The following is a 27,842-nucleotide window of genomic DNA, read 5'->3' as shown; positions in this document are numbered from 1 at the left end:
GACAAACCAAACGAAGACGAAACCACCATTAAATATATCTTTTTGGAAAAAACATTGTCTCCTCTGTGCAAAGTTTTTGTGCGCATCATTACTCGGCAGCGTATATGTCTGTCTCTGGTCGATTATGCTCTATTACCTCCGTTTACGAGGCAATTATGTGCCAAATGGACTTCCAACTGCTGCTCACCCCGGCCACGTGCATAAGTCACGGCGTTTTCTTCGAGAATCTTTGGTGACGTTTTTGTCGATAATTTTCAGGTTTTCATCTTTTAAGACTTTGCGATGAATTTGATTAAATATTGTTGCCAGAAAAATTATCTATAAATTTCGATATCAATGCTTGTTCATATTATATTTTCACATTTCCAAAGACGTCCGTGTTCTAGTTATGATGCACATTCAATTTAAATATCGACAATCTGATCTCGCATAATAAAGTCATACTATTATTAGATCAGGTTTAGTTAACGAGAGTTTGACATGTAAATACAGTTTAATTATTTTTTGATTTGTTTGACAAATTTATCGCAAATGGTGTTTCGCTTAAATGATTCGAAACTCGTTATGTACCTTATGTAAATTATAAATAAAACACTATTATATTTTAATCTGTTCTTTGAAAACATAAACTCAAAAAGGTAATAGAAAAAATGAGAAACGAATTACTTCTTGACAACAATGAAGAATCACGTTATATCCAAGTAAAACGTTAAATGTCATTACAGCTGTAACTGGGTCATGTTTAATAGTGAGATATAAAGAGCAGTTTTGAATTATTATATTAAGAATAGCTAGTAAAGGTTTTAGTAGGCGAGGAAATGCTTTTAAGATTTGTTGAGTTAAAACCGGCAGAGTTTACTGTTGAGTATTGTATGGAATGAAAAGTGTTTTATAAATTAAGTACTATTGGTTGTTTTTCCGTTTCCAAAAAAAAAAAAAAGAAAAAGATTTACTAAATGACAAAATTTACACCCTTTTTATATTTCTCGTTTCTATTAGGTATATTTATGTATACAATCAAATCTCTGGTAAATCCTTTTAATCCATGATAAAATGAAAATGTAATTATAGTTTACAGGAATTCGTGTCCACGGATAAAACGTTGAATCGTCCGATGTGAACGATATAATATTATACATGCACATTATTATTATTATTTAGAGTTTAAATACGATTTACGAGATAGAGTTTAATTATTGATTACTTGATATAAGTCGTAATTAGATTGTAATTCGCTTTAATTTATCGAATTATTAATTAAAACCATATTATCGAACGTTTCACAGCTTAGGTTCATCTTATAAAAAGTATTATGTCAGGAGAAAGTTTTTTGATGGGTTTTCAATAACAATTTTGGCTAAAAGAAATAATTAATACTTTTATTCGACGTACATTTATTACATATTACTTCACAATTTCGTACGGAAATTATCGGATAAATAGTTAAAATAACGATATAATTACAAATAGACATTCGTGATTACAAGATTTATTTATAAATCTGGCCGCCATCAGTTAGATGACATGGCAAGAGAGAATTTGAAACGATTACACGTGCAGATCACAGTCTACATGCGATGGCTGTCAATTTGTATTCTAATAGCGTATGTGTGTGTGTCCATGAAGTAATTTGATAAGTGAATGAATATTATCATAAGTAAAAAAAAAAAACGAAAAAGTTCAAGTCGAGTTTAATATTGACGGGTTTATTCTAAACGTATAACGACGAAGGGCCGGATTAGAGAGAAGTATCAACGAGCCTATTTGTGAATAAGATCAATAACTAAAGAAAAAAAAAAATAACGACATACTTTTTCTCCTTATTTATACCGAACAATGTCATTACTGTTTATCTATATAGATTGGAAATTGAACGCAGATGGTATTTTATATACGGTTCGAACGTCCCAACAGATTTGGAGAGAAAATCGAGAAATATGGCCGAGAAAACAATAATGTGTAATTGCAGCATCTCAAGAATTCGTTTTTCTTTTTCTTTTCTTTTTTTTAACAAAGTCTCGACCATCTTTTTCGGGTTCAACCGAACACCACGCGGCACCGTGTTTCGGGTGCATAACAATACATTTGTCCGTTTGCCGTCGTCGAATTTCCATCGGCGGGGTGAACCTATATTATTATTATTATTATTATACCTACAATAATGATAATTTAATACTATTACGACGTGTGGTAAATAAAACAACGACAACTAACGCGTAGCTAATCGACAGCCGTCCGCAAATCTATAAGAAACTGTTACAGTTTATACACAAGCCAAAAAGTATACAACCCTTAGCATAATATAATATTACGACCAGAGGTAAACGATATTTTAAATTCGACATACGGAACAAAATCAGAAAGTCTACCGGTGAAAATATGGACGTAAAAAAATAATTTTTCTCGTGAAATATTTATTCGAAGTAAGTATTATACATAATAGGAATTGGAATTGAATTATAATATTCATTTCTCAAAAATATGATACCATTTCCGGACAGTGTTGTGTAAGAGTTGAATCGAAAATGGCACGGAATCGCATTTCCATATTTTAGTTTTGGTATTTATCATTACATAATTTTACGGTGGCTTTCGGACAGGTTTCACCGTAAACGACAGCCACTGCGCAGCCAGGGCCGTGCTAGTAATTTTCTATGGGGAGGGTTTATACCTCTTTCATACTGCATCTTAAAGGAATTTCTTGGTAACCTCATAGTGAAATGCATTCTCCGTGTGTGATACGTTTTAACAATAGAACAGTATTAAACAGTATAGTTGTAGTTTTTGGATCCTTTTGGTGGAAAAAAAAGAAGCTGAGCGCCGCGTTGTTGCCGTCGCACAATAATAATAACAACAATATTTTTTTCCTTCGGCGCGCGGCGTAGCTAACCGTAATAATAATAATAATAATAATAATAATAATAATAATAATAGTAATAATTATTGCGCGTGCTGACGAAAAAGAATAAAGTTCGTAGCGGCAGTGGCCGCGATCTGTCGGGGATGTTGAATTACACGTCTACCGGATGCTGAGATGATGGTAATTATTACTATGGACTTTTGACCGATAAACACATACCTACATAGTACATAATATTACACAGATATTTTGTAATACTTTGTACGGGGCATCCACATATACGCTTTATTCGACTCCGGTGTAAATATGCGTGCCTACGTGACGCGCCGGCCGAAGGACTTAATATCTCTCTGCCGTCGCGTACATCGCTCCAGATCAGGGCCGGCGCAAGAAGTTTTGGCGCCCTGGGTGAAACCATGTTTTGGCGGCCTTAACACACCCCCCCCCCCCCCGCCAAAACTAGTTTGAGTAGTATTAAAATTAAGTTTTTTAGTAAGTTAAATAAAATTAGCATGTATTTTGTATCATAACAATATTGTAATAAGGTTAGACATATTATTTTATTAACTTATAAAATTGTACAACGAAAATAATATTAAATTTATATTATCATATTTATAGATACTGCGAAAAACGTGTTAAGTTAATAATACTAATTTTCATAATAATAAATATGCGAATGTGCGATTCACCACGTTATATCGACCGTTGCGCCATATATTAATTATTATATATCATCATATATTCATATCAATTATCAAAATTCAAAGTACATCCATTAACATAAAATATCAAATCAAATAATATTATATTATTTCACGCCACCAGCCCACCACTGCCTATAATATAGGAATATTGTGTTTCTGGTTTCACTAACTACTTATTAATTAAAACGGAATTTATTGTAAAAAAGAAACCAAAATACTATGTACAAATTTACTAAACAAAATATATGATCATATGAATATTGATTACCTGTTGGCGCCCACAGAAATTTTTCTAGGGGGGGGGGGCAATGTTAGGATTTGAGGATAAATATTATAATTTTACTAGGTGTTTTAAAATAATAACGTTTTTTATTATACTCGTATACAATGTATTATATTTTATTATATTACAACTTATTTTATATTTTAAATTTGTTGTATAGTGTATAGTCATTTATCTTAAAACATTCAATTAAAAAAAATATTTTGAAAAATCCAGGGGGGGGGGCAAATGCCCCAGCTTGCACCCCCCTGCGGGCACCTATGGTTGGCAGTTACTTGTTAGCTTATACATTTGAGTATTTGACATTACACAGGAGCGAGAGCTCGTCGAAAACAATAAATTGAATAAATAATTGTGTGTGTCAGACAATTGTGTCTTTTTGATTTACGCTTTACTCTGCGGTATTTTCACCGTAAGGTCCGAATGGGTTTTACCGCCACGGTTTTTCTAACGAATCTAACTAATCGTCTAGTTATATGATTTTATTTATAAATAGGTAAATATTATAATAAGATAATAATTATTACGACCATCTATATATTTTATTGACACACACAAATGCGGTGGTATGCTTCCATAGTTCCGTGTATTCTTTTTACATCAAAACTAGCGGTATCGATGCACTGTTATGTTATTCTTATATTCTACAAATATGACTTATGCATCTTCAATTAAAACGACATTAGTTAATGAATATTTCAAATTGTATAGATTGTTAATGCGTTTTAAAAGATAAATAAATAAAAATAATTTTCAGTTTGGCGCCCCTCCGTGCTGGCGCCCTGGGCAGTCGCCCAGGTCGCCCATAGCTTTCGCCGGCCCTGCTCCAGATAACCCTTCCCTGCCACCGTAAACACTCTCAACCGAGGCAACGTAATATTATCATTAGGTCAGATCCTAGAAACGATTTTGGGATGTCAAATTAAACGAATTCCACCCACGACCCCACTCCCTCTCCACGCACCACGAGTACATACAATGTCACGTCGATACAACAACGATAATAATAATAATAATATCGTCCCAAAATCTGCAGGAATTCTAGAGACATCTGGAATAGTGACGACGGAAATATGCTGACTGAAGAATCTGGAGATTGTTGCAGCAGAGTCGGTCACGTTCCGCCGAGACGAGTTGGAGGCGAATACTCCGTCGTCGACGTACCAACGAATTAATTAATTAACGGCGGTATAATGGCAGTGTCGGACAAAAAAACGAAAAACATAAACAATGAATTTTATGCAGTTGGGTAACTGCAGGTAGGTTTGAGAAATCATAAATTCGGTCTATGTGCGGGATGTCAACAGTTGTAGTGTTGTACTCTGCGTGCACATCAGAGTGTATGTTGAAGGTCTCGATATAATAATAATGATAATAATAATGTAAAGTTTAAGACTAATGGCCGTTGTCGCCGATGTCCTTTTGATCAATAAAAAAAAAAAAAAAAAAAAAAAAAATAATGATAATAATAATAATAATAATAATAATAATAATAATAATAATAATAATAATAATAATAATAATAATAATAATAATAATAATAATAATAATAATAATAATAAAAATAATAATGATAATAATAATAATAATAATGATGATGATAATAATAATAATAATCACTTATCATCGCTCTCCACACGAAAACGCGTGGCATTGTTTAATGTGAACGAGTCTAAAGAATGTGTCACTACGATTTTATCGGAGCATTTTACTGATTGAATTAGGATCGGTAATGCATTTTAAAGAACACAGTTGTCAAAAGCGTTTTCGAGACGAGTATAAAACAGTCGGATTTAAATAACGTATGGCACGCGTCCCTCCTCCGTATCGTCATCGTCAAAAATGATCACTGGAACCCGTATTTGACCGCCGTTTTGCTCTATTTACGTCAATTCCACCCGCATGAATAAAAAACGAAAAAGAAAACAACAACAACGACCCCGCATCGGAACGAAAATAGGGCAAACTTCCAAGAGTAAAATGGATCGTGAGCGTAAAAAACTAAGGGTTCTAGTATCAGGATCCGTAAAAAAAAAAAACCATTAGCAGTGTGACAAAAAGAGAAAAAGAACATTAGCTGAGGAAGTTTCTCAATGTATTATTTTTGTTTGGCATTGGGCTATCGTGACCTATCTCTCTCGCTCACTCTTCTCATCTTTCTCTTACTTAGTCTCTTTCTCTGAAAAGTGCGCTCGTGTGTCGTTGTCATCGTCTTATATACTATAGTACTATAGCACCACGTCTGGTGCGGCGCGGCACTCGGTTATACTACTGACGGGTGATTTAGGTCTATGTGGTGCACGTCTCAACTTTGGCCAAAAGTTCAATCTAAGGACATCCGGTTTTCTGTTTTTTTTTTCGCCTTTTTATCTTCGATAAAATATTATGATAAACACAATATCATTAACGAGCGCATGGCGCTAATAAACGAAGAGATAAACGTTATTATTTTTTGTTCAATAATAATAATAATAAAGTTATGTTAGTTTCTCAATTCGTCGTTTTTAAAACACCGAACTACTTTAAGTTAAAGCACTCGTGTAAATACGAGAAACGGCTTCACGTTATAATAATTCATCGCTAGCGAAACTATTCAATTATATACCTACTTAACAGTATTATATATATATATATATATATATATATATATATATATATGTATGTATAAACATTTAAAACGTTTAATGTTTAAATTTAAAATGTAAAAGGATTAAAGGTAGAATATTTCGTAAAATTTAATTTTGCGCTTTGTGTTTTAAGAGCTTTCGTTTAATAACTAGTGAAATTTGTTTATTTGCTTTTAAGCGGTAGCTATATACATGAAATACCTAATGAAATAAAATGTTTTTCTTTTTTTTTCAAATACACCTACATTTACTCTGAATTCTGATTATTATTTATAAATACTCAAAGCTGCTATGGTTTGAACAAGTACTGCAGATGTTTAAATAATCAATTAAAAATTAAAATACGTTATAGTTTTTTCATGAAAGCTTATTGTGTACCTATATGCTTTTCTGTAGAAGAGCGAATATACAATTACTATTTAGTGAAAAATATTTAACTTGGACTTTAATTTCATGAGATAATATTAAATAAATATTTAAATATTTAAAATATTGCTTGCAACTGAACAATTTGCGATGTAAATTTCTTTATGGGTATGCATAGAAAATTGAAGACATTGTAACACATACAATTATACCACTAACTGGTTTTTAAATACATTTTAATTGAATTATATTGCAATCAAAAGAGTTAATTAATTTCGTAAGCTAAACAGATATTTTCATGTATAGAACACATCAATAAATTTGTAATGATCAAAATCGATACACTGCAGTTCTTTTTATTTTAATTGATTAAAAGTTGATAATCAACATTTGAAATGTGGACGGAAGACGTCAAACATAATATCATAGTTAATTTAATCAAATATAAAATGGAATAAGTAACAATTCTGTTTATAATACACATAACTTAAGTAAATAATATACTATAATATAATTGACTATATGCATTTATTATTGATAAAAGTAATAATTTTAGTTTTTATATTTAGTAAAATAACCACCTATTATTGCGCATGTTATAGTTAAATTTCATAATATGATAAAAACAAGTAAATATATATTTTAATTAAAACTTGTACCTTTCATAATGAAATAATTATGAAAGAACATTATTTAATTTTAAAAGATAAATGTAAACATAATTTATTAAAAACAGTTGAGTGTACTTACGTATAGGATTTACCAAAATATTATTTGATAATGTTATTTTTAGATAAATCAAATCAATTATAGTTTGAATGCATTTAAATTTTAAATTGGTCATTATAAATTAAAATACTCTAAAAATATATTTAATGACCTCACGTTTTGGTAAAAAAAATAATTTAAAACGCATTGACGTTAAATGATGATTGGAATTTAAAGGCACTGTTTACTTTTGCGATGCTGTTTGATGTTTTAATACATTTTGTTTTTAATAAAGTAATTGCAAGTGAACAGAATACTAAAATTTAGCTTCAGATAACCATACGGTTATACAAATAAATAATTAAATACCGCGGAATGACTAATTAATCACTCGATTTTAAGGGATTAAATAGTATTACGATACTGACGTATTATTGTTATTATTATTATTTTTGTTCAAACAATTGAAAACAGTGTAAAACTTTAATATACCTATTGGTGTATACATAATAAAATAATTATACAAATATTGAACTTGAGATAATATTATATTATTATTTGGTCTAACTATAAATTAGACAAATTCTATGTTCATTATAACGAATTTCAGATGTGTCATAGGCAGCAAAAATTTAATTTTAACTCGTTCTGATTTAAATTAAAATACATACATTTAAAATACGGCAAAATCACAAAATATTAGATTTTAAATTCTTTTTCCACAAAATACGTTAAGTGAAGAATGTTATATATACAACTCTAATGTGGGAACTTAGATATTATATTGTTTGAATAATGATATCCGTTGATTTTCGAGAAATGCTGAGATTACTCTTAAAATAAGAATGTTATGTAGACTGCAGTGGCAAATGTTTTATTATAATAATTTAGCCATAATTTTATTACGTCGGTTATCCGAAAAAGAAACTTAGAAAATCAAAAAATCAAAACAAAAAAAATAATAATAATAAACATGGTGACGAGGTTCAGTTCACACGTATCATGTATTTCTTTTTTCTTTTATATATTACATAAACGAAATTCCCAGGAATTTCGCACTGCTACCGATGGCATGCATGTTATTGTTCGGGCCAGGGTTTACACACGCATGACGCCATTATTCCCTAGCCGCAGTACCGACAAGAACGACCGTATAAAAACCTAACGGCGTGTTTAATACGACATAATCCTGTGCAGGAATTATAAATAGAGAGAGCGGTAGGTACTTAAATTTTCGAACCTTAAATATTTCGATACGAGTATGATATGTATGGGAGGTATTATATTATATTATTAATATTACAGCGACCGATCGTGTTCCGGTGAAATAATTGGTATTGGAAAATTATTTAAATATGCGAATACATAATATTATTATTGTTGTAAAGCTCATTATTAAGCTTATTATTGTCGTTTTTTTAAGTACTGCGGGTATATAGAACCCGAGGCTGCACGTATAGCCTAAGTTCCAGTGACTGCGAAATCTTCTGTATTTATATGATATAATATTATATACAGTATTATAATATAGTATATTGTATATATAGTATATTATATACCTATTCCGATCTTATTACTGTTTTCAAACTCCAAAGGTCTTTTGAAATTAATAATCGGTTCGAGCATTCGGGGAAATGAGCTTATAAAACGCTTATATTATATTTATGCACTTCAAATGAAGTTTTTTTCCCAATCTATTGCTAAAGTAAAAATAAATACACTGCGGAGAGGTTTTATTTTCGCGGAAAATTAATAATTCAAACGATACGATAATTAGGTAGTTAGAAAGAATGGCCAAGCCATGAAGGATCAAATCCGAACGGCAAGTATAGATGAAACTAAGTTAAACGCGATATCTGAAATTTGAATTAAGAATTAATATTCCCGTCAATGTTTGTTACAAAGAGATTTTGCTACCATAACTCACGGGGTCTTTGCATTACAACATTATACTCAGAGTGAATAATATGTATTGTATATGCTATTTTTGGTTGGACTTCTGGAGTAGGTTTAAGGGTGGGAAGTGTTACGAAGAAATTACTCCTTTTTTGGTCCTTAGATAGAATTTTTTTAATAAAGCAAATATGCGTTGGCTATAGAAAATAATTTGTACAAAACATTAATAAAAAGCAGGTGTCGGTTCAAAGAATTAAATTAAATCGGATTTTGGTTAAATTTTTTTATGGTTTTCGGTTTTACTCCTATAGTAAATAATTACTATTATAACTAATAAGCCATTAAAGACGTATAAAACTATAAAACAATTTATTTAATTTTAAGTTATTCACGCAAATCAAGTACATGCTACAATATGATTTTTGAGAAAATGAGTGGACTCGATCTGAAAGACATATATTTATGAATACTAATCGTAGACGTTGAATATAAATTAAAACTAGCCAAGTTTTTTAATATATGTTTGTATCCTTTCCCCCATTTAAGGAGAGAGATGATATCCATGACTTAGGATTTATTACATAGACATAGATGTAAAATTACGCCTAAAAAATATTAACGTGATTCATGTTATGAATGTTATGATTGATATGTTGTATGTTGACCACGTTACTCATACATTATTATTATTATTATTATTATTATTCAATAAATAACATTTTGGTAATATTTATTTCACATTTTATTGTACACAGATAAATCTTACGATAGTCTTGCGAAAATACTACTGCTAGAAAAATGTCCAAATACAAGTTCGACATTATGATTGAATTATACTTCATATATGGCCTCAACGACCGTTGTCTCGTTAAAACCCGCCAGTGTGACATGTGCAGAGCCCATTTAAACAAAGAGATCATTCTTTTAAAAATATAATACTCGCAATCTCACAATGTCTAGCATTGTACTTTATTTTAGTACATTTTTTTTCATTGATTAATTTTTGTTATTTGAACAAAAAACTTTGGTGTTTTAATCAACGTTGAAAATAATTGAATTTATTAAAATGCATAATGTATATGTATAATAACTATAAACAATTATTTTACATGCTAAATTATCGGAATTCAAATATTTATTTAATTTAGATTATTGATGTAAAATATTTGATTTTGTTATTATTTCTATTTTATTTTAGAGGTAATTTTTTACGTACAGACCTTGATGCAGAATATTGTGCACTGTGGTTACATTACTATACAGTTATTATCATAAAAAGAAACGGCTTCAATAAAATTTCTAATTACTTTTTCATGTAAAGCAAAATTATGCGCATGAACATAATATTAGAACGTCTAGAAAAATGTATTTAAATTTCGCTGTAAATCATTAAAATCTTGAAAACTTAATTTCAAACAAAACGAGGAACGAGGAGGGACACGTTAATTTCTTATAGATATGTAAATTTGTTAATTGAAAATCAATCTCTAGTGGAGTAAAAGCGTTACGAATTGTGCACATGGCGTCTTAATATTTGATAAAAGAATCTGATGGAATGTAAATTACTTTAATATAGAGTTTACATAATTATTTCACGAGGTATTCATAAATTGTGCAAAAATCATTAAAGGTTTGAATAAAGATGAAATACGGAACAATGAACACAAACCAATGTCCAATTATAGACTGAAACACGACATTTGAATCGATAAAATCAAGGCACAATCAAATTATAAAAAAAAAAGTACCTCGTGTACACATTATTACAGTGTGTCAGTATCCACGTTAAATATACATTCGCTTTCCAATGAATTAATCCACAGGGATTGAGATTCGAGTACGGTACGAGTTGACGTTTTCTGGCGTACATGTTAAAGTGCATTTGTCGATTGTAATATCCAAATTCTATACTTAGTAAATAATTGTATATAACAATACATTATTATTTAAATACAATAAAATACATCATGAGACATATTTCTGTGTTAAATATTGTTAATTACAATTCAGATACCTACTAAAATTTAATTTTCAATAAAAAAATGTTTGCGTTTATATTATAATAGTTGTATAATGATTTATTTGAATTTATTTATGTTAATTACGAGATATGAGCTGGTTTGGCATGTTTGTCTTCAGTATTCCATAGACACTCAAAAATCAAGTCTTATATTGCAGGTAAAATGTACGAAAACTCTTCACTTTCTTTATAAAGCTTCCAATTGTATTAGTAGAAAGTATTATTGATTTTTATTTTCCGTAAAAACAAATTTTATTAAATTGTATCAATATAATATTATTGATTTCGCAAGTTTCTGACATTTAAAGATATAATATATATATAATGTGTTTACTATGTTTTATTTTGAACCAGTGATTTTTTTTAGTTTTCTCATGGCTGTGTTATTTTGAAGAACTGTGAAAAATTGCATTGAATTGGCTGTATTCTTTCAAATAAAGTTTATGAACATCTATGAATTTCATTTACTTCCGAGAAAAAATATTGGAATGTTTGCTGTTCTATTCAATACGTACATTTTCAGAGATAAAAATAAAAATATTCATTAATACACGTTCTACGAGTCGTTAAAAGGTATTCTATCGTGCTTATAGTATTTTATATAGTATTTATAGTGTTTTACAGCATATTCAATCAAAATATTTACACATTATAGTTTAAGCATAAAGCTTACATAATGTTAATATGACCAACATAAAATAAAATTTATATTCATTATTGAATATTCATTGTGGCATTAAACAATTTTATATATACAGGCAAGAAAGTTTTTTTTAATGAAATGAAATCAAATAATTGAGTTTAAACTATCTGTGATAGTATTTAATATTTTCATTCAATCTAGGATGCGCAGACAATATTTAATATCATTCTCAGTATAATAATGTAATACGAAGATTATAATTTATTTTGTAAATTTTGATAAAAGGCCGTATAATTTGTCCTTTATTATTAATCACATTGTAAAAAACAAAATAATTGCATATACAGTGAGCAAATAATAATAATATAATTTGTTCATAAGAAGGCGCTTTGTATATGCAATTTTAATGCAATGTGTGTTTTAAAAAGCGGGAAAGTGGATATCGCTCCGCTGTACAGTAGGTTACAAGTGGGTTAATGTAATGGATGGAATTAAATTTGAATCCATTGATATTATATCATTGTATACGAAAAACGATTCTGAGCGTAGACGGTTTATCTGTTTGGGATATATTATAGATTATTATTTCTTATTATTAATACTTATTTTTTATGAATTTATATCTATAATTTGAACATTGCTGTACTTTTCACGTATTTAGTAAAAATTTGAACTTTAAATGCTTAGAAAAAAAATCGTGCTTAGTATTTTTAATATTTTCAACTGCTATTGAAACATTTTGAAAGCCTTATATTCAATTTTGAAACTTTTTGACCCAACCTATACAATTTTATTGACATAAATAGAAAAAAAAAACTAAAAAAATTGAAAAATTAAAATGTCAGTAAACAGCCCAAACTAATCAAAATATTTTGAAAATTTTATCAAATATAGAAAATGCCTATATAAACATTCTGTGAAAATTAAAGTATCTGCGGTCATTCCTTTTAGAGTTACAACAAAATAAGAAAATCGCTAAATGAGAAATCTAGTGAAAATGTTGTAAAAATTTAAATTTCAAACGCTCATAAAAACTTAATTTCACTTTCTGGTGGATATTCATTTTATGATAAAGGTTGACAAACTTGTAAGAAATCTTGTTTTAAATTTTACTGCCACAAAAAAAAACACACATCATGGTAAAATCAATACGTTCCTCGCTCCGCTCAGAATCTAATATTGTAATATTGAAGACATTATAATTTATATTTAATTAAAAAAGCTGTTATACTATAGCTTCAACTACACTATTGTTAATGATAACGAACAACTTTATTAGCATAGTGTATTTAATCAAGTTTATCTAATTAAATCATACTAGTAAGAGCTAATGAAAATGTCGACATAGACAAAACAGATATTTTTACACCGAAAAACAATGATGAATCGTATTTTAATTACAGTAGAAACGTGCATAAATCTTTCTGTTACCCTTTATTATTATTATTTTTTTTGATTTTTATACCCACCAATTCTTAACGAATAGAATATATCATGTGGCATATTAATAACGCTATAATAACTATCGTAAATATTTTTACACAAATACAATATCATGATTCTTAAAAATGGCGATTAAATTGTCCAATATCGAAATACTTAAGATAAAAATAATAACGATAAAACTATAAAATAAATAATAACAATAACATGTTAATAACCTAAGTTGTTGAAGCCTTATTTCTTTAAAATAAAATAATAATAATATAGTAAACAGTGCCACAAAATAGGAGTTTATCGGCGGGGATGCAAGCATATTTTATTGGGCGCGGTAAAAATGTTATGTTTTAATAATAGTTTTGGCAGGTACCAAAAACACCGACAGATTGGATAGAAGATACAAAATATGAGTCAGTGGATTAAAATATGACAGTAATATAAAATTGCATTTTAAATCAAAACGATCGAGAAACTACAGATGGTACAGATGGTATATTTGGTATAATATATTATATCTGATGGTATACTAGTGTATAATGTTATAGTCTCAGAAAATCGGTAGTTTATTAATATATTATCTAGGATAAAAAAATAATACACTTTACTATTAATAATGTGTGTATGTTACCATAAGGAAGTAGTGGTTATTGAAATATGATTATCACTTCGACACTTCATCAAATGCAAAATGATTAAATAAAAATAGTGTACTATAGGTTCTAAACTAGTATCATTCTAAACTAGCGAATTAAATCAATTTAAAATCATCATGCGAATTCATATTGTTATAAAAACGAATCATTTTATTTCATTTTCATTTATAAATTATTAACTGTTACGATAAAACAATATGATTAATCACTATATACAGTAACCATTGCATACCACTGCATTATAATCTGGAATTATTTTCGGGCAACATTCCGTTCCATGTACCCTTCCATTTAATATTTCAATTATTTTCTATGATTATATATCCATTACAATCTCTTACCTTTGAAGGAAGTGCTCCTCCGCTGCCGCTGCCGCCGGTCGACGACAGTGGTTCGGCGCTAAGCAGCTTTTGCAGCTGACTGGGCGTCGCGTCATGCGGCTGCTGTTGGTGGTGCGGTGCGGCGGACGAGGACGTCGTCGATGACGATGACATTGATGGCGAAGACGAAGACGACGACGAAGACGATGACGACGCCGACGTCGAAACCGAAACGGCTGTCATGGATCCGAACGCCACCGAAGTGGACGCGGTCGAAGACGACGAGGACGACGTGGACGACGTGGATGGCGACGAAGTCGAAGACGACGCACCGGCGGCCACCGTGGTGGACGTGGCGGCCGCGGACGATCCGGGAGGCGACGGCATGGGCGCGGGTGCGTACTGAATGCAACCGGAACTCGTGGACGAGGACGGCGACGCGGGTGGCGAGCCCTGATTGGACGACGGCTGATGGTGGTGATGGTTTTCCGTGTGCCGGCGCAGCGACCGCGCATCGCAGTACGACTTGCCGCATCCGCTGGCCTTGCACTCGAACGGCTTTTTGTGCCGGTGCGTCAGCATGTGTCCGTTCCTGCCAGGACATGCACATCGTCACTATCGTGTACACGAGGGATGGATTTTTAATTTTACATTTGGAAATGGCTGGTTGGTGCATGTAAGTATCCAGAGGCTGTATAGCTACTTTTGGTGCAACTTGGAGGAGGAGGGTGAAGGAAAGGGGAGGGTTCGATGTAATCTAAGCCGACTTAAGAATAATTAGATTTGGTAAAAAATTGGCTCGGGTGAGTATGACGCGAGATTGTTTTTCGAGTTCGAAAAAAATGTAAATGTATTGTTATGATTTATAAAAAACATAAGACTATTATACCATGATTAAAGAGATAAAAAGTTTGTATTCAAATAAAATTTTAATTCGTTATAGCCAATTGTACACACGTCATGTTTAAATATTAGTGTAAATTTATTTTATTATAAACTATACTTATGAATATTATAGCGGAGGATTTAAAGTGTAAGGAAATATTCGCAAAATATAAAGGTTATACCACAAAAAAAAACAAAAAAATGTACTTGTTTCGCTTAATGAATGGTGGATTCACTAATCATCGGGGAAGGTTGGAAAAAAAACGGTGTATGATTCAGAATACGATATGAAAAATAAAAACAACCTTGCATAGATTATAATATTATAGTAGTAAAAAATAATATCGAAAATCATTCGTCTGGATAACGTATTGAATTTAGAATATTGCTCTACAGTCTCAAGTGGCACACCATCCTAGTATGGTATCTCTGTCGTATGGTCCGGTATCACGTTTGGACGTTCCGGTAGTGTTACCGCTGCGGTTTATTAGTCTCTCAATCTATTGACCTTGAACCGATTACGGTTTCACAGAATACACCTAATGGGTATATAAATCGAAAACGTGTAAATTGCGTACGCCAGCCGAATAATAATGATTAACGACACTGAAAATCGTCTGTTTCCTATAAGTAGTATTTTCTCATCTGCCCGTCGACTACGCTAAGTATAAGAAAAAAAATGCTTTGACAAAATATATATTTCGTACCCGTGGGACCACCGTGAGGACATTATCAACAGTAACGTTGTGAGGTTAACTAATTAAAACGGATTTGACGGCCTTACCGAATTACTCGGTAAGATAACGCGGTAATGAATGCGCCAAAAAGCTAAAGAACCTTTTTGTGGTGGACATTTTATAGCAACACTATTTTAGCGTTTGCCAGGACGATAAAAGTATATATTAAAATAGGTGTGTGCGTGTGTGTGTATACGTTTATACAATATATACGCGTGTTGTCCGGCGGTGGAAGCGTAAACCAAAATTATCACCATATCGTTAATCGTTATTTGTTGCAAACCTGCACGGTCTACGAATAATCAGGGACATAATAATAATAATAATTACATTTTTTGGATTTTTCTTCTTTTTTTTTTTACTAATTTTTACGGCGTAATAGAAAAATGTCCGTTTATTTAAAAAAAATGTATTTACACCATGTTCCCGCACCCTATCGCACCGTAGTGTAGCAGCAAAGTAATTGTTTTATTTCCTTCTCATTGTACCCTGCACGTTTTCCGTAGTCGTATATATATTATTATACATGTATGCATGTACATAATATACATACAAGCATATACTACGAGCCAAGCACTAGAATTTTTATCCGCGGGACTTTTTTTTTCCACCGTGATAATATAATGTCGGAAATGAAACAGTGGGATTTGGCGTATTATTACAGAATCACCAAAACACGAGCACGGTCGGAAATGCTAACGACTATTGTTCAAAGAACAATCCGGATAAAGTTCTCTCGTCGTTTTCTATACTGGAACACTGCACGGGTGGAGCGGCGGTACCGGGTTCTGGTATACGGTATAGTGGTAGGTTTCGGGGTTAGTGAGTGGAGGTTCGAGGGACAGGAGGGGCGTGGCGTTAATAGATTTATAGCTGTATTACAGCGCCGAAATTATTGCTCCGGTTTCTCTTCGGCTGATATACGACCAAACCCGGTATGGGCGTGTGTGAGTGTATGTGTACGTGTGTTTGTGTGTGGGTATGTATGGGAATCCGCCCTTGTATATACCTGGTTGAGTGTTTTCTTCCTTTTATTTTTTTTCTCCACTTCCTACCCGTCCTTCGACGGCGCGTACCCATTCCACTGCACGTTATCGGCCAGAGAAACAACATACCGAAAACTAAATCATTGAAAATCGATTGGGTCACGGGGATATAAATCGGTACCGGGATCAGAAACCATGGACCGAGGGGCTTGGGAGTCTATCCCCGTCGGCCGATCATCTTGGCTATTGAGAAACCAATTTTAGCAACCATTTATCTCGGACGGCAGGTAAGAAGGGCGTCCTCCGGGAATTTCCTGGTTTTGACGATAGGGTTCGTTTAAAATATTATCGAGTTAGAGGGGACGAAATTGTTATTTCCGTCGCCGCTCCGCCGACGTCGATGGCCAATTTCGTGATACATATTTTGAGAGTCGAGACTTGAAATATACGTGAAATATAAGCGTTCCCTGGTGACAATATTATTTTTCATTTCAAAATGATTCGGGGACGTAAGTATTTCAAATGAATTTCTATTTTCAGTGTTCAAAACTACGGAATCAATGCCAATCGAAATTCAATCAGCAATATCAACTTGTACTGTATAATATGGCAATTCATACTTTAAAATATAATATAATAAACAAAAATAACATATTGACTATACGTCACACATCAAACCGGAGAGTGGTGGTAAATAAACCCGATTAAAATATTCAAATTTAAATAATAATTTATTGTATTATTTAAAATGAGACTATTTTTATTCAAGCACAGTAATTATTTTATTGAGCATAATATATTTATAACGGTATTGATCTAGTTGTCTCAAAAAAAAATTGTTTATTGTTATTTTTGATAATACCTATATAAAATTAGATAAAATTTTTTTCTTAAAATCTGATTATCAGCTTACAACATTTATTTTATTGCTCTTGAAAACTGTATATTTGATATCTAATATTTTCCTACTTATAAACATTTTTAATTTATTTATTTGCCCGATAGTATTAATCGTCATAATATACTGCGTATAAAGATGATATTTTTGCTATTTATTTACACAGAACACTCAAAATTACACTTTGAAAAATACATGGATTATATATTCTAAACTTTAATTACATAAAACTTGAATAACTAGAATATTATTATGATAGCGTTATGTTTAAGAAGATTCACCTTAAACACACGCTTCTATAAGTTTATGAAAGGTTTAACAAATTCTAACATAATATTATATTAAGTTTTGGGTTCATAGGAGCGGTGTATTCTAAACTAAATATGAAATACCTATATGAACAGATTTTAAACTATTCATAAAACTAGTGTATTTAATTAAAATAGTTAAATAAATAATATGTTCAATTTTTTATGTAAAAACATCGGTGATCATCCTTTTAACGAGTTTGAAATTATTTCATTATAAACTGCGTTATAACTTAAGACGTCGTATCAAGAATATTATTGCTGGGACATTCGATAATTGTTCTAACCCTATGCATTTATTTATAATAGATTGATATGTAAGACAACAGCAATTATCTTTCGAAAACAATGATTTATAATTAAAGCTGCGTACGACCCGTCTAGGACATTTAGGTTTATACTTATTATGCTCATTTAGTATATATAGGCAGTCTATTTTTAATGAGAAATAGTCTTATAGCTCTCTTGGGGTTTATTTGAGAGGGACTCGCTGCTGGTTATTTAAAAATTATTTTGACTCTTTTTAATTTTAAGACGAGCCCGATGTTGGAACCATATTTCCGAAATTAAAAAAAAAAAAAACTTTTGCGTTGTTTTAGTTGAATATTTAAATGAACTCCGTTCGTCCAAGTCTGATCTACATTACGAATGAATAACCCCACGGGTGACGCGGGCGAGCGGGCGAGGAGAATGGCAAATGCCAAAGGATCTTATTTTTTGAAATAAGAGAAACACTGTCGAATTGACGTTTTCCATAGTTGGCATTTGGAGATGTTTAAAGGTTAGGTTAGTATATTCGTTCCATCAAACGGACAGCTGCTAGAAGCGTGATGGAAATGCTGTTGTGTATATATACATAATGATATGCGTATATAACCGAGCGACACGTGGGCTGACGTCGTGCGTGGGTTAGGCGTTGTAGTCTTGGTCCGTTTTTAATTTTTTCCGCCTCGAGAAATACCTCACGTGCCGTTACAGAAAACGAGACTGTTTATGTACGTGCGTATATATTATTATCACGAGCGTATGACGTTATTTTCCCGAATCGCCGATTTATCCACCCGAGGGGGTTGTCAGCCGTTCGATTATTCACGTGCGCGTAGGTATATATATAACGTATATAATAGCCTTTAGGTGATGGTAAGTAATGCGTTGACCCGTTTTCACAGACGTTGTCGACGACGACTACTGCAGTACCATATACATATGAGACCGGAATACATTTTCCAATTTATGAAAAAAAAATCACTACGAGTCTCAGGTTTCTTACGCAAATTTATTTTTCAAAATACATACTTTTATTATTGGTGCCGGTGTTAAGCCTATGCGCGGTAATTCATACATGATGTGGATATTCAACTCGCACCGCGGTAAGGTCACTGGTGTGAGTGGTGTATGTGTGTGTGTATTTGTTGGTGGGAGCGCAGAGGTCGGGAAAAAATACCATTTACGTTATAATATATCATGCACGCGCACAGGTACTTAGGCAATAATGTCGATGCGGTTATGCTTATATCCCAGGCGGGGTTGAGTTTTCAATTTCCCCGACGTAATGAAAACCGATACTTGTCGATTTACGTAAGTCGGGAGCTCCGACTAAGGGGATGTAGGGTACAACAGCGACCCACCGCACGACCATGAACGGGACCGCTATCGGTTGCAGTGGCCGGAGGCTAGTTCTGCGGAAGTGGTGGCGTTGGGGTGGTGTTGGACGTTTTCGGTCGGCGAGTCAGTGGCGGTGGTGATTGTGGTGGGGAGGGTGATGGGGTTTGTCGGTTTGGAGGAGTAGTAGTAGTAGTAGTGGTCATGGCCGCGGTGAGAGGCAACGGGGGGAAAGTGGAGAAAAGGTCACGATAAATATGAAAAAAGGTCCTATGTGAACATAAATTATTGTTAGGCTACGACCGTTCTCGGAGGTTTAAAAAAATAAATAATAAATAAATAAATAAAAATATATCTATGTAAATACGGTATAATTTGAAAATATCAACCGAGACGTATGAAATTATGATCGAGTGTGTATATGTGCGGTGGTACGAAAAAAATATAAATATAATTCAAACACAAAAAATGAAAATACGCGAAAAAGTTAATATTTTTTTGGTGCACTTAGAATAACAGGCCGGTCCGATAGTTCTAACACACGTGATATATTATGACGTATTTTACAATCATGACGTATATTTTAAAACGTAGCAAGTTAATCGTACATTGTACAATGTAGAAACACTTACAAGTGGTCTTGTCTTTTGAAAGCTTTGCTGCAAACGTTGCACACATACTTCCGTTCGTCGCTGTGTGTCAACTTGTGTTTGGCCAGTGCAGACGCGTTCCCAAACACTTTCCCGCAGGTCTGAAACACACGAATTTTCGACGATTTCATTAATACACAGCGTAGCGTGATCATCACAACAACAATAATAATAATAATATCGTAGTCACCCTCGAGGATCATCAATTTTCATTTATTTATTTTTATTTTTATAAATATAATGTATTAATACATTTAATGTTTATATATTTATTCAATTATTGTATTGTATAACGCTGCTATTATGATTGTTACAATATTGTTTTATGCGTGGTGACCATGTGTGATGATAATAATAATTCCGGTGTGAAGAGCAAGATACCCTCGCGCGTTCTGTATTATATGAGTGAAAGAGTGGGTAGGAGTGGTACAATGATGTGACTGGAGTGGGGGGAGAAGGAGGAGGTTAAACGTGGTATTGACAGTTTTATTGTTACCAAGAATAGAAAAAATATACGTATTTATTTTGCACTAGCTGTCGTATCCTGCGTAAATATATTGATGTTAAAAGCTATAAGTTTTACGTGCGCGACACATGTTACTTCCGACATTATAATCTGTCACACACTGTGTGTGGTCAACATGCACTTTATAGGAACATATTATTATTATTATTATGATTACTTGTTCGACTTCACTCTAAAGCATTTAACTGTCAAGTAAAGATAACGTGTTTATTTCTGAACGCCTTCGATACGACGCATTTAAAAATGTCAGTGCCAAACTAAATATAGTTTATTTTTTCTGGAGACATATCTGAATCGATTTCTAAAACATAATTGGTCAACAACCGTTGACTGATGAATTAAAACCATGTTGCTGTATTTACTATCGCTGATATTTGTAGGTAAGCTACATATATATATGTATAATAATAATATAATATATAAGTATCGATTATAATAAATAATATTTCAAAATAATATTTTCATTTCAATGACAGTCGATCTGTGTGATGCTTATTAGCCATTACTCGTATTAAAGTTTAAGGAACCTATATATGCATAGTGACGTTTGCCGGCAACGTTTTTGATCATCAGAATATATTATTTCACGTTCTACTTGTTTGCATAGTTTTGTAAACGCTTGTCAAATACTTTATGGATCTGGTGTACTTGTGATAAACAAACATAATACAATACATGTTATTGACATAATATAAATACTACTGAAATAAAACGTGTATGCGTGCACACAATGTAATTTAACTTCGAAATCTCATTAAAATTATTTCAATGTGAAACAAACAGCTAAATATATTTGCACAGTAGAATTTATATTTTAATAACAAATATGTATATTCATTTGAGCTTATTACATGACGATGATATGCTATAAACATTACACTATATGCATATTATTTTTCACTTTTTTAATCGTACTGTTAATTTCAAATGTCGATGCTGTCAATTAAAATTCCACCATTATCTACTTTCACAGTATTTTGAATAATAATATTAATAATAGTAATAGTAATAATAATAAAAAAGATGGCAAGTTGGTAAATCCGATAAATCGTATTTGTCTTTTGCCCACTCCAAATGTTATCCTAACGAGATTAATTAATTATAAATTCGTGTTGCTGCAGCGTTTACGATTGAACAGAACAAAAACTTGCGATTGCTAGCCTCCACCAATTTATTATTATAAAACGCTCGTTAATCAACAATCTTAATGTCTTCTTGAAGAATTTTAACGAGCACTCGTTAAAAAATAACAAAAAATAGAAGACGAACAAAAAAGAAAGTGAACTACTGTCTTTTAGGTGGTCGGATAATAGGGGTGAGGGGAAATGAAATTTTACTTATTATTTGAAATTTTATTGGTGTACATAAATCGTAACGAACTGAGAAAAAACCTATTAAAATTATTTGAGAATGCAAACTTTTACACATGGAATGAATTGAATGTGCATTTGGAAATTAAACGTTTAAAATCGTAAGGATTATTGTCCTAAAACTTCTAGTCGCGCGTTGGAATAAATTGCGCTACCTTAGCTCGCTGATTTATAACTCTTCCTCAATTTATAGGACTTTACAAACGTCCATTAAAGGTGTTCTGTAGAAATGTTTCTACTCTCATTGCACTTAGACCCAAATGTTGGGTTACTTTTCATCATCTCCTTTGCCTTATCCCATTTAGTCGCTGTCGGCTACCCGTTCTTCTCTTTAATCTTGCTTTTTGGAAACACTATAATGTTCTTACTTGGTATCACGTTTAATATAATACATATATTCATGCAGCTTATTATAACACGCGTACATAAACGTTGGATTGGTCGAATTCCATTATTAAACATTATTAATATTTTACCAACGCGTGTGTTTTGTTATTGTTTAAAAATTTATTTATTTTTGTGTCCATGGATTTTACGAATTTGTAAAGATTGATTTTCGATTTTGTTGGCATTTGATTTAAATAGATATTCGATAAATTTTGTTTTCTAGGACATTCAGTTCTCTCATTATAATAGCGAACATCATGTTTAACAAACACGGTATGCTATAGTAGTAATACATAAACTGTACTGAATATTAAATAATAGATTTGATAAACAATCGAAATAAATATAATACCTATAAAAACCAAAGTCAATAATTATTATGAAGCCTGAGAAATATCAAATACGTGTAATTTTCGTTTAGAAATAAATGCGAATAAATATAAAAGTTATAATATTTGATATTTTAAAGTGCATATCTGGCGAGACTATAGCACCTCTTTAAAAACGAAACACTATTTGTCGTCCTATCTATAACAATGAACGATGAATGTTATCTGTAGAAAATGAGAAAATTTAACGTTTTTTTTTGGCTCATTAGAATAATAAAAATACGATTTACATGTAGAGCACTTATTCACATATAACGTTGTTGGTTTCTCGGAAAATCCTCTTGAGTGAACGCAGTTTCTCTCCGATAAAAAAATAAAAAACGATGGGAACGTATTATAATATTCTACTCAGGTGCTTCGGAAGGTGAATGGGTGGAACAGCAAGTACATATAGTACAGTAAGGAGGCCAGGCAGACGTTGCACACTAAGGTTTATTATTATTATGATTATAATGTTAGGTTGCGGTAGCTCTTTTTGAAGTGGCTTATTATTATTATTATTATTACGATTATTATTATTATTTTTTTTTTTACTTCGTGGGACGAAGCGATGTGGTGGCTTCATTTTGATTCCGAGAGGTTGTAAACAGCAGCCGGCGGTCGGCCCACAGTCAAATTTAATGAAACGCATAACTTTTAAAACTTTAGCCGCCAGCGATATTAAAACATAGTGTGCGTGTGTGAGAGTGCGGTATACCCCGTTATTTATTTATATCAGCCCACTCTCTTTGATGTTATAAAATGCAAATGTTCCCGATGTCTTCGTTAACCTCTCTCGCCCCCGACCTATGGCTCTTCGGAGAGAATAATACTTGTACTTGATATTTATTTTACGAATCATTGTTGAGCGTTTAACGACGATGTTATATATAATATATTGTCATCATATTATTGGTATGAATTATATCTATTATTATTACTATTATGTATGCCATGCATGGTCAATTTGATACCTAATAATTTGTTCGAAAATTAGTACCACGAAAGGTTACCACTTGACCTTTGAAAAATTATTACATGAATAATAATACTGCAGAGCTGTATTATACTTTACGCTATATTTATAGAATAATAAATTGAGTGTATTTTAGGAATCTATCTATAAAAAGATCACTCTGGCTGTCGTCTTAGGTACATATTTTTAGTCTGATGACCAATAAAAAACGTGAATAATTTTAATAAAAAGATAATAATATTTCAACAACGATTTAGTAACTTAAAAAGACCGAATGGACTATACGTATATGTTCAATGTGCGTAATTTGTCTGTATCGTTTTTAACGGTCGAGTAGAAATGAAAGTAATTTGTATCAGCGCAAGTCGTTCAAATTACAATAATAACTTATAATGGCAAATAAATAATAATAACAACGATGCAAATCGATATCAAATTAAAGGGAATAAATGTTCGTTATATATTTGGTATATTTGGTACTGCATAAGGGTCCACCGAGTATCATCGAATTCGGTACTGAAAAAGTTTGAAAGGGAGAATTATCGTGAAGAAGAAATTATAATATTATGATATTTAATGTAAATAAACGCGTATACCTACCGCTTTATATTTTATTTTGATTCTGGAATTCCGTTATCGTGTCCGTCCATATATTTTTGAAAAATCCAATACTGTAAAATTATTAATTATGATTCACGACGATAGTCTGCTCGTTTACTTACGATGTGCTTTTTATTTTCACGGCGAATGAAATCATCGTTGCTCCGACACGATAACTACGGATCCGCAGCGGACAGAGTTGATGCGTTTCACAATAATTATATTCTAATGTTTTCATATCGTACCACAGCCTTTCGAGAGTAATTTGACTACGTCGAATAAAGGTTAGCTAATTTGCTTAAAAAATAGCTTTTTGTCCGATTTCTTTGATCTTTACGCTCATCGTGTCGCAGTACTGAATATTCGTGAGCCGAGTTTTGGCATAGTTTGATCGAAATAATAACATACAATTATGTCTATGGCATGCTCTTCTAAAATATGGAAACGGTATTCGTGGCACATGATTAATAAAAACAATAATTTCGCGTCGTCCAGACTCCAATCGTCGTAAAAATTACTCTTCACGTCTCTCGTCTGGGAAAGTTGTACGGATATATAAGTGTAATGCTAAACCAACACGATTTACGTGGGTGAGTGTACATTATTTTGTAACGAGAATTCATATTATTCATATTCATATTATTATTCTACGGTACCACCGCCGTTAAAAGGGTCCAAAATGATACGACTGTGCGTATTATATATATATGCATGTACTTGTAGCAATAGTATATACATAATATTTGTGCTGTAAGTGCTTAAACAAATAATAAACTATTTATCGCCGACAATAGAAATTTGTATTACCTTAATTTATTTTGCATACACGTTGATTAACTCAAAATGGTCAACTCCGCGTTCTGGGCGAGTGTGCACTGCACACAATATTTATAATATTATTATATGCACAACAATTTTTGTTCTTTTCTCCTCCACAACGACGTTCGTCGAGACATTCAACTTAACCATCGTCGAATAATGTTTTTAAAGAACCTGGGTAAACTGTGTGTTTTGTTTAAATCGTTTGCAAAAACGCGATTTATGATTATTTTATTTCGTTCTACGTAGGACTCGGGTTTTATGCGCGCGTACAAGCGATTATGATGGTTATTTATTTCGCGCAGGGCCTATTATATTATCACCGAACCATTGGCGATGGGTATATATATATATATATATTATTCAAATTTAAAAGTGTTAAACAGTTATATTATATAATATTGAGACACAAATCAGTTGTTTGATAAAAACAGTTGATTGACCATAATATAATATGGCTGCGAGCGGTGATAAGAATTATATCACTGAATGATATAATAATATAATACATTTTTTTAAATATTTCATTAAGTTGCCGTCGTCAGTATAAACTATACTTTCGGTTTGCCCACAAACGATATGTTCTAAAATATGAATTATATTTTGCCCATCACGATGGGTGTCGTTTCGGCGTTATACGTTTATGTGCCAAACATTTTTATTTTCCGCATATTGTTACACATTATTATACAATGGTCGTCAGATAAATCGTTTTCACACCGTCGACGTCGAATTGGAAATTGCGGTTTCCGAAAAAAAAAAATATATATCGTTTCGAATTGAAATCTCTGCATCGCATATGCACATCAAATAAGAACGAATTCATATTATATAAAGGTAATTCATAATATTATATAAATAAGTACAAAACAATATATTATTATTCGTCGAAACTTTTCGGGGTGTTCAAGCTAGGCAATTGACTATATATATACTGTACGCTATCGTACGCTTCTCTCCTACTCGCTTTCTCTGCCAGCAACATTCGATTCCGACTAGAGTCTGCATATGTACGGATGCATTTTTTTTTTTTTATGATTGATAGTTTTCGGTGGCTTCTCTCAATCTCACGTGCCAAATATTTCAAACACGCCATGAATATATCATTACTTCAAACTCTCTATATATATGCGATGTATATGGCTTGCGCAAACACTTTTACATTTGTCGATTGTTCTCAAAAAAAAAAAAAAAAAAAAAAAAAACACCCCACAGTCGGGTGTTTGCGATGCAATATTTTTAATGGGCTTTATACGTATATAGTTTTAAATTTTTATCGTTCACTACAAAAGACGCGATTATCGAAATTCGACGTCTTTTGTGAGTTTCTTCAAAAACATATAATCTTGCACAGGCGCATACAGACATACAGGCGTATAATAAACGAGGTCATGTTATAATCTATATACCTACCGAATTATAGATTCAGATAAAATAGATCAGCTAAATTCGATAACTACGTCGGTCCACACGTGCTTGTTTATTCAACGTATTACTTGTATTGTAATATAATATTTACATAAAACAGGTGATGCAAATGCATGTATAAATGAAATACTAATAGCTTTATAGTTGTTGAAGCAAAAATTTAAAAATAATTCAAGACCAATAAAAAAAAAAAAAAATAACAAGTTTAACTCCATATTCATTTATTAGTAGGTATATAATATGGAAATGAATGAATATACAGAATTTGTCTATAATTGATCATATTTATAACAAGAGATAAATTCCGTACCAAATAAATATGGATAATAAAGGTTAAAAATATATTAAAATATTAATTATCCGACACATTAAAACATAAAATTAAATAACTTAAGTTATGAAATAAACTAAGCTCCGATGCCGAGGGTATTAAGTGAAAATTTAAAATTGATCAAAAACTCATTAATTAATATTGACTAAGAAATCTGATCACATAACAAAAAGTTCAATAGCAATTACAAAACTTGTTTATTTATTTTTGAATAGTAATTGTTGTCTTTTAGAAATATTTATTTAGCTTACAATAAAATCGGATGAAAAAAAAAAAGTGTATCGCATTAATAAAATGCAGTAAAGATGCATAAAGTGTAAAGTTTTTTTTCGGTTGTAGTTATTTCATTTTTTTTATGTGTTTACTTTGAAAAATGAGTTTTTTGACGTAATATAATATTATTTATTTTACAATCGAAAAAATATATATAATTTTTCGATTGAGAAAA

General features: G+C 31.7%; 1 protein-coding gene across 3 annotated transcripts in view; it reads right to left on the bottom strand.

Moving 5' to 3' along the window:
* LOC107164382 (uncharacterized) overlaps positions 1 to 27,842 on the bottom strand; it is a 277,547-nt gene that overhangs the window by 61,859 nt on the left and 187,846 nt on the right. For all 3 annotated transcript variants that reach the window (XM_089228629.1, XM_089228631.1, XM_089228630.1), the window contains exons 6-7: positions 20,572 to 20,690; positions 14,545 to 15,115 (exon numbers count right to left, since the gene is read on the bottom strand). In XM_089228629.1, coding sequence (XP_089084755.1) covers positions 14,545 to 15,115; positions 20,572 to 20,690 — 690 coding nt within the window. The remainder of the gene's footprint in view (positions 1 to 14,544; positions 15,116 to 20,571; positions 20,691 to 27,842) is intronic.

The sequence above is a fragment of the Diuraphis noxia genome, unplaced genomic scaffold (genome assembly GCF_037042655.1).
Source record: "Diuraphis noxia isolate RWA-SAM2 unplaced genomic scaffold, SU_Dnox_SAM2 contig0005, whole genome shotgun sequence".
Classification (NCBI taxonomy): Eukaryota; Metazoa; Arthropoda; class Insecta; order Hemiptera; family Aphididae; genus Diuraphis; species Diuraphis noxia.
Note: the sequence above shows the minus strand (reverse complement) of the source record. Positions and strands in the feature narration are given on the sequence as shown.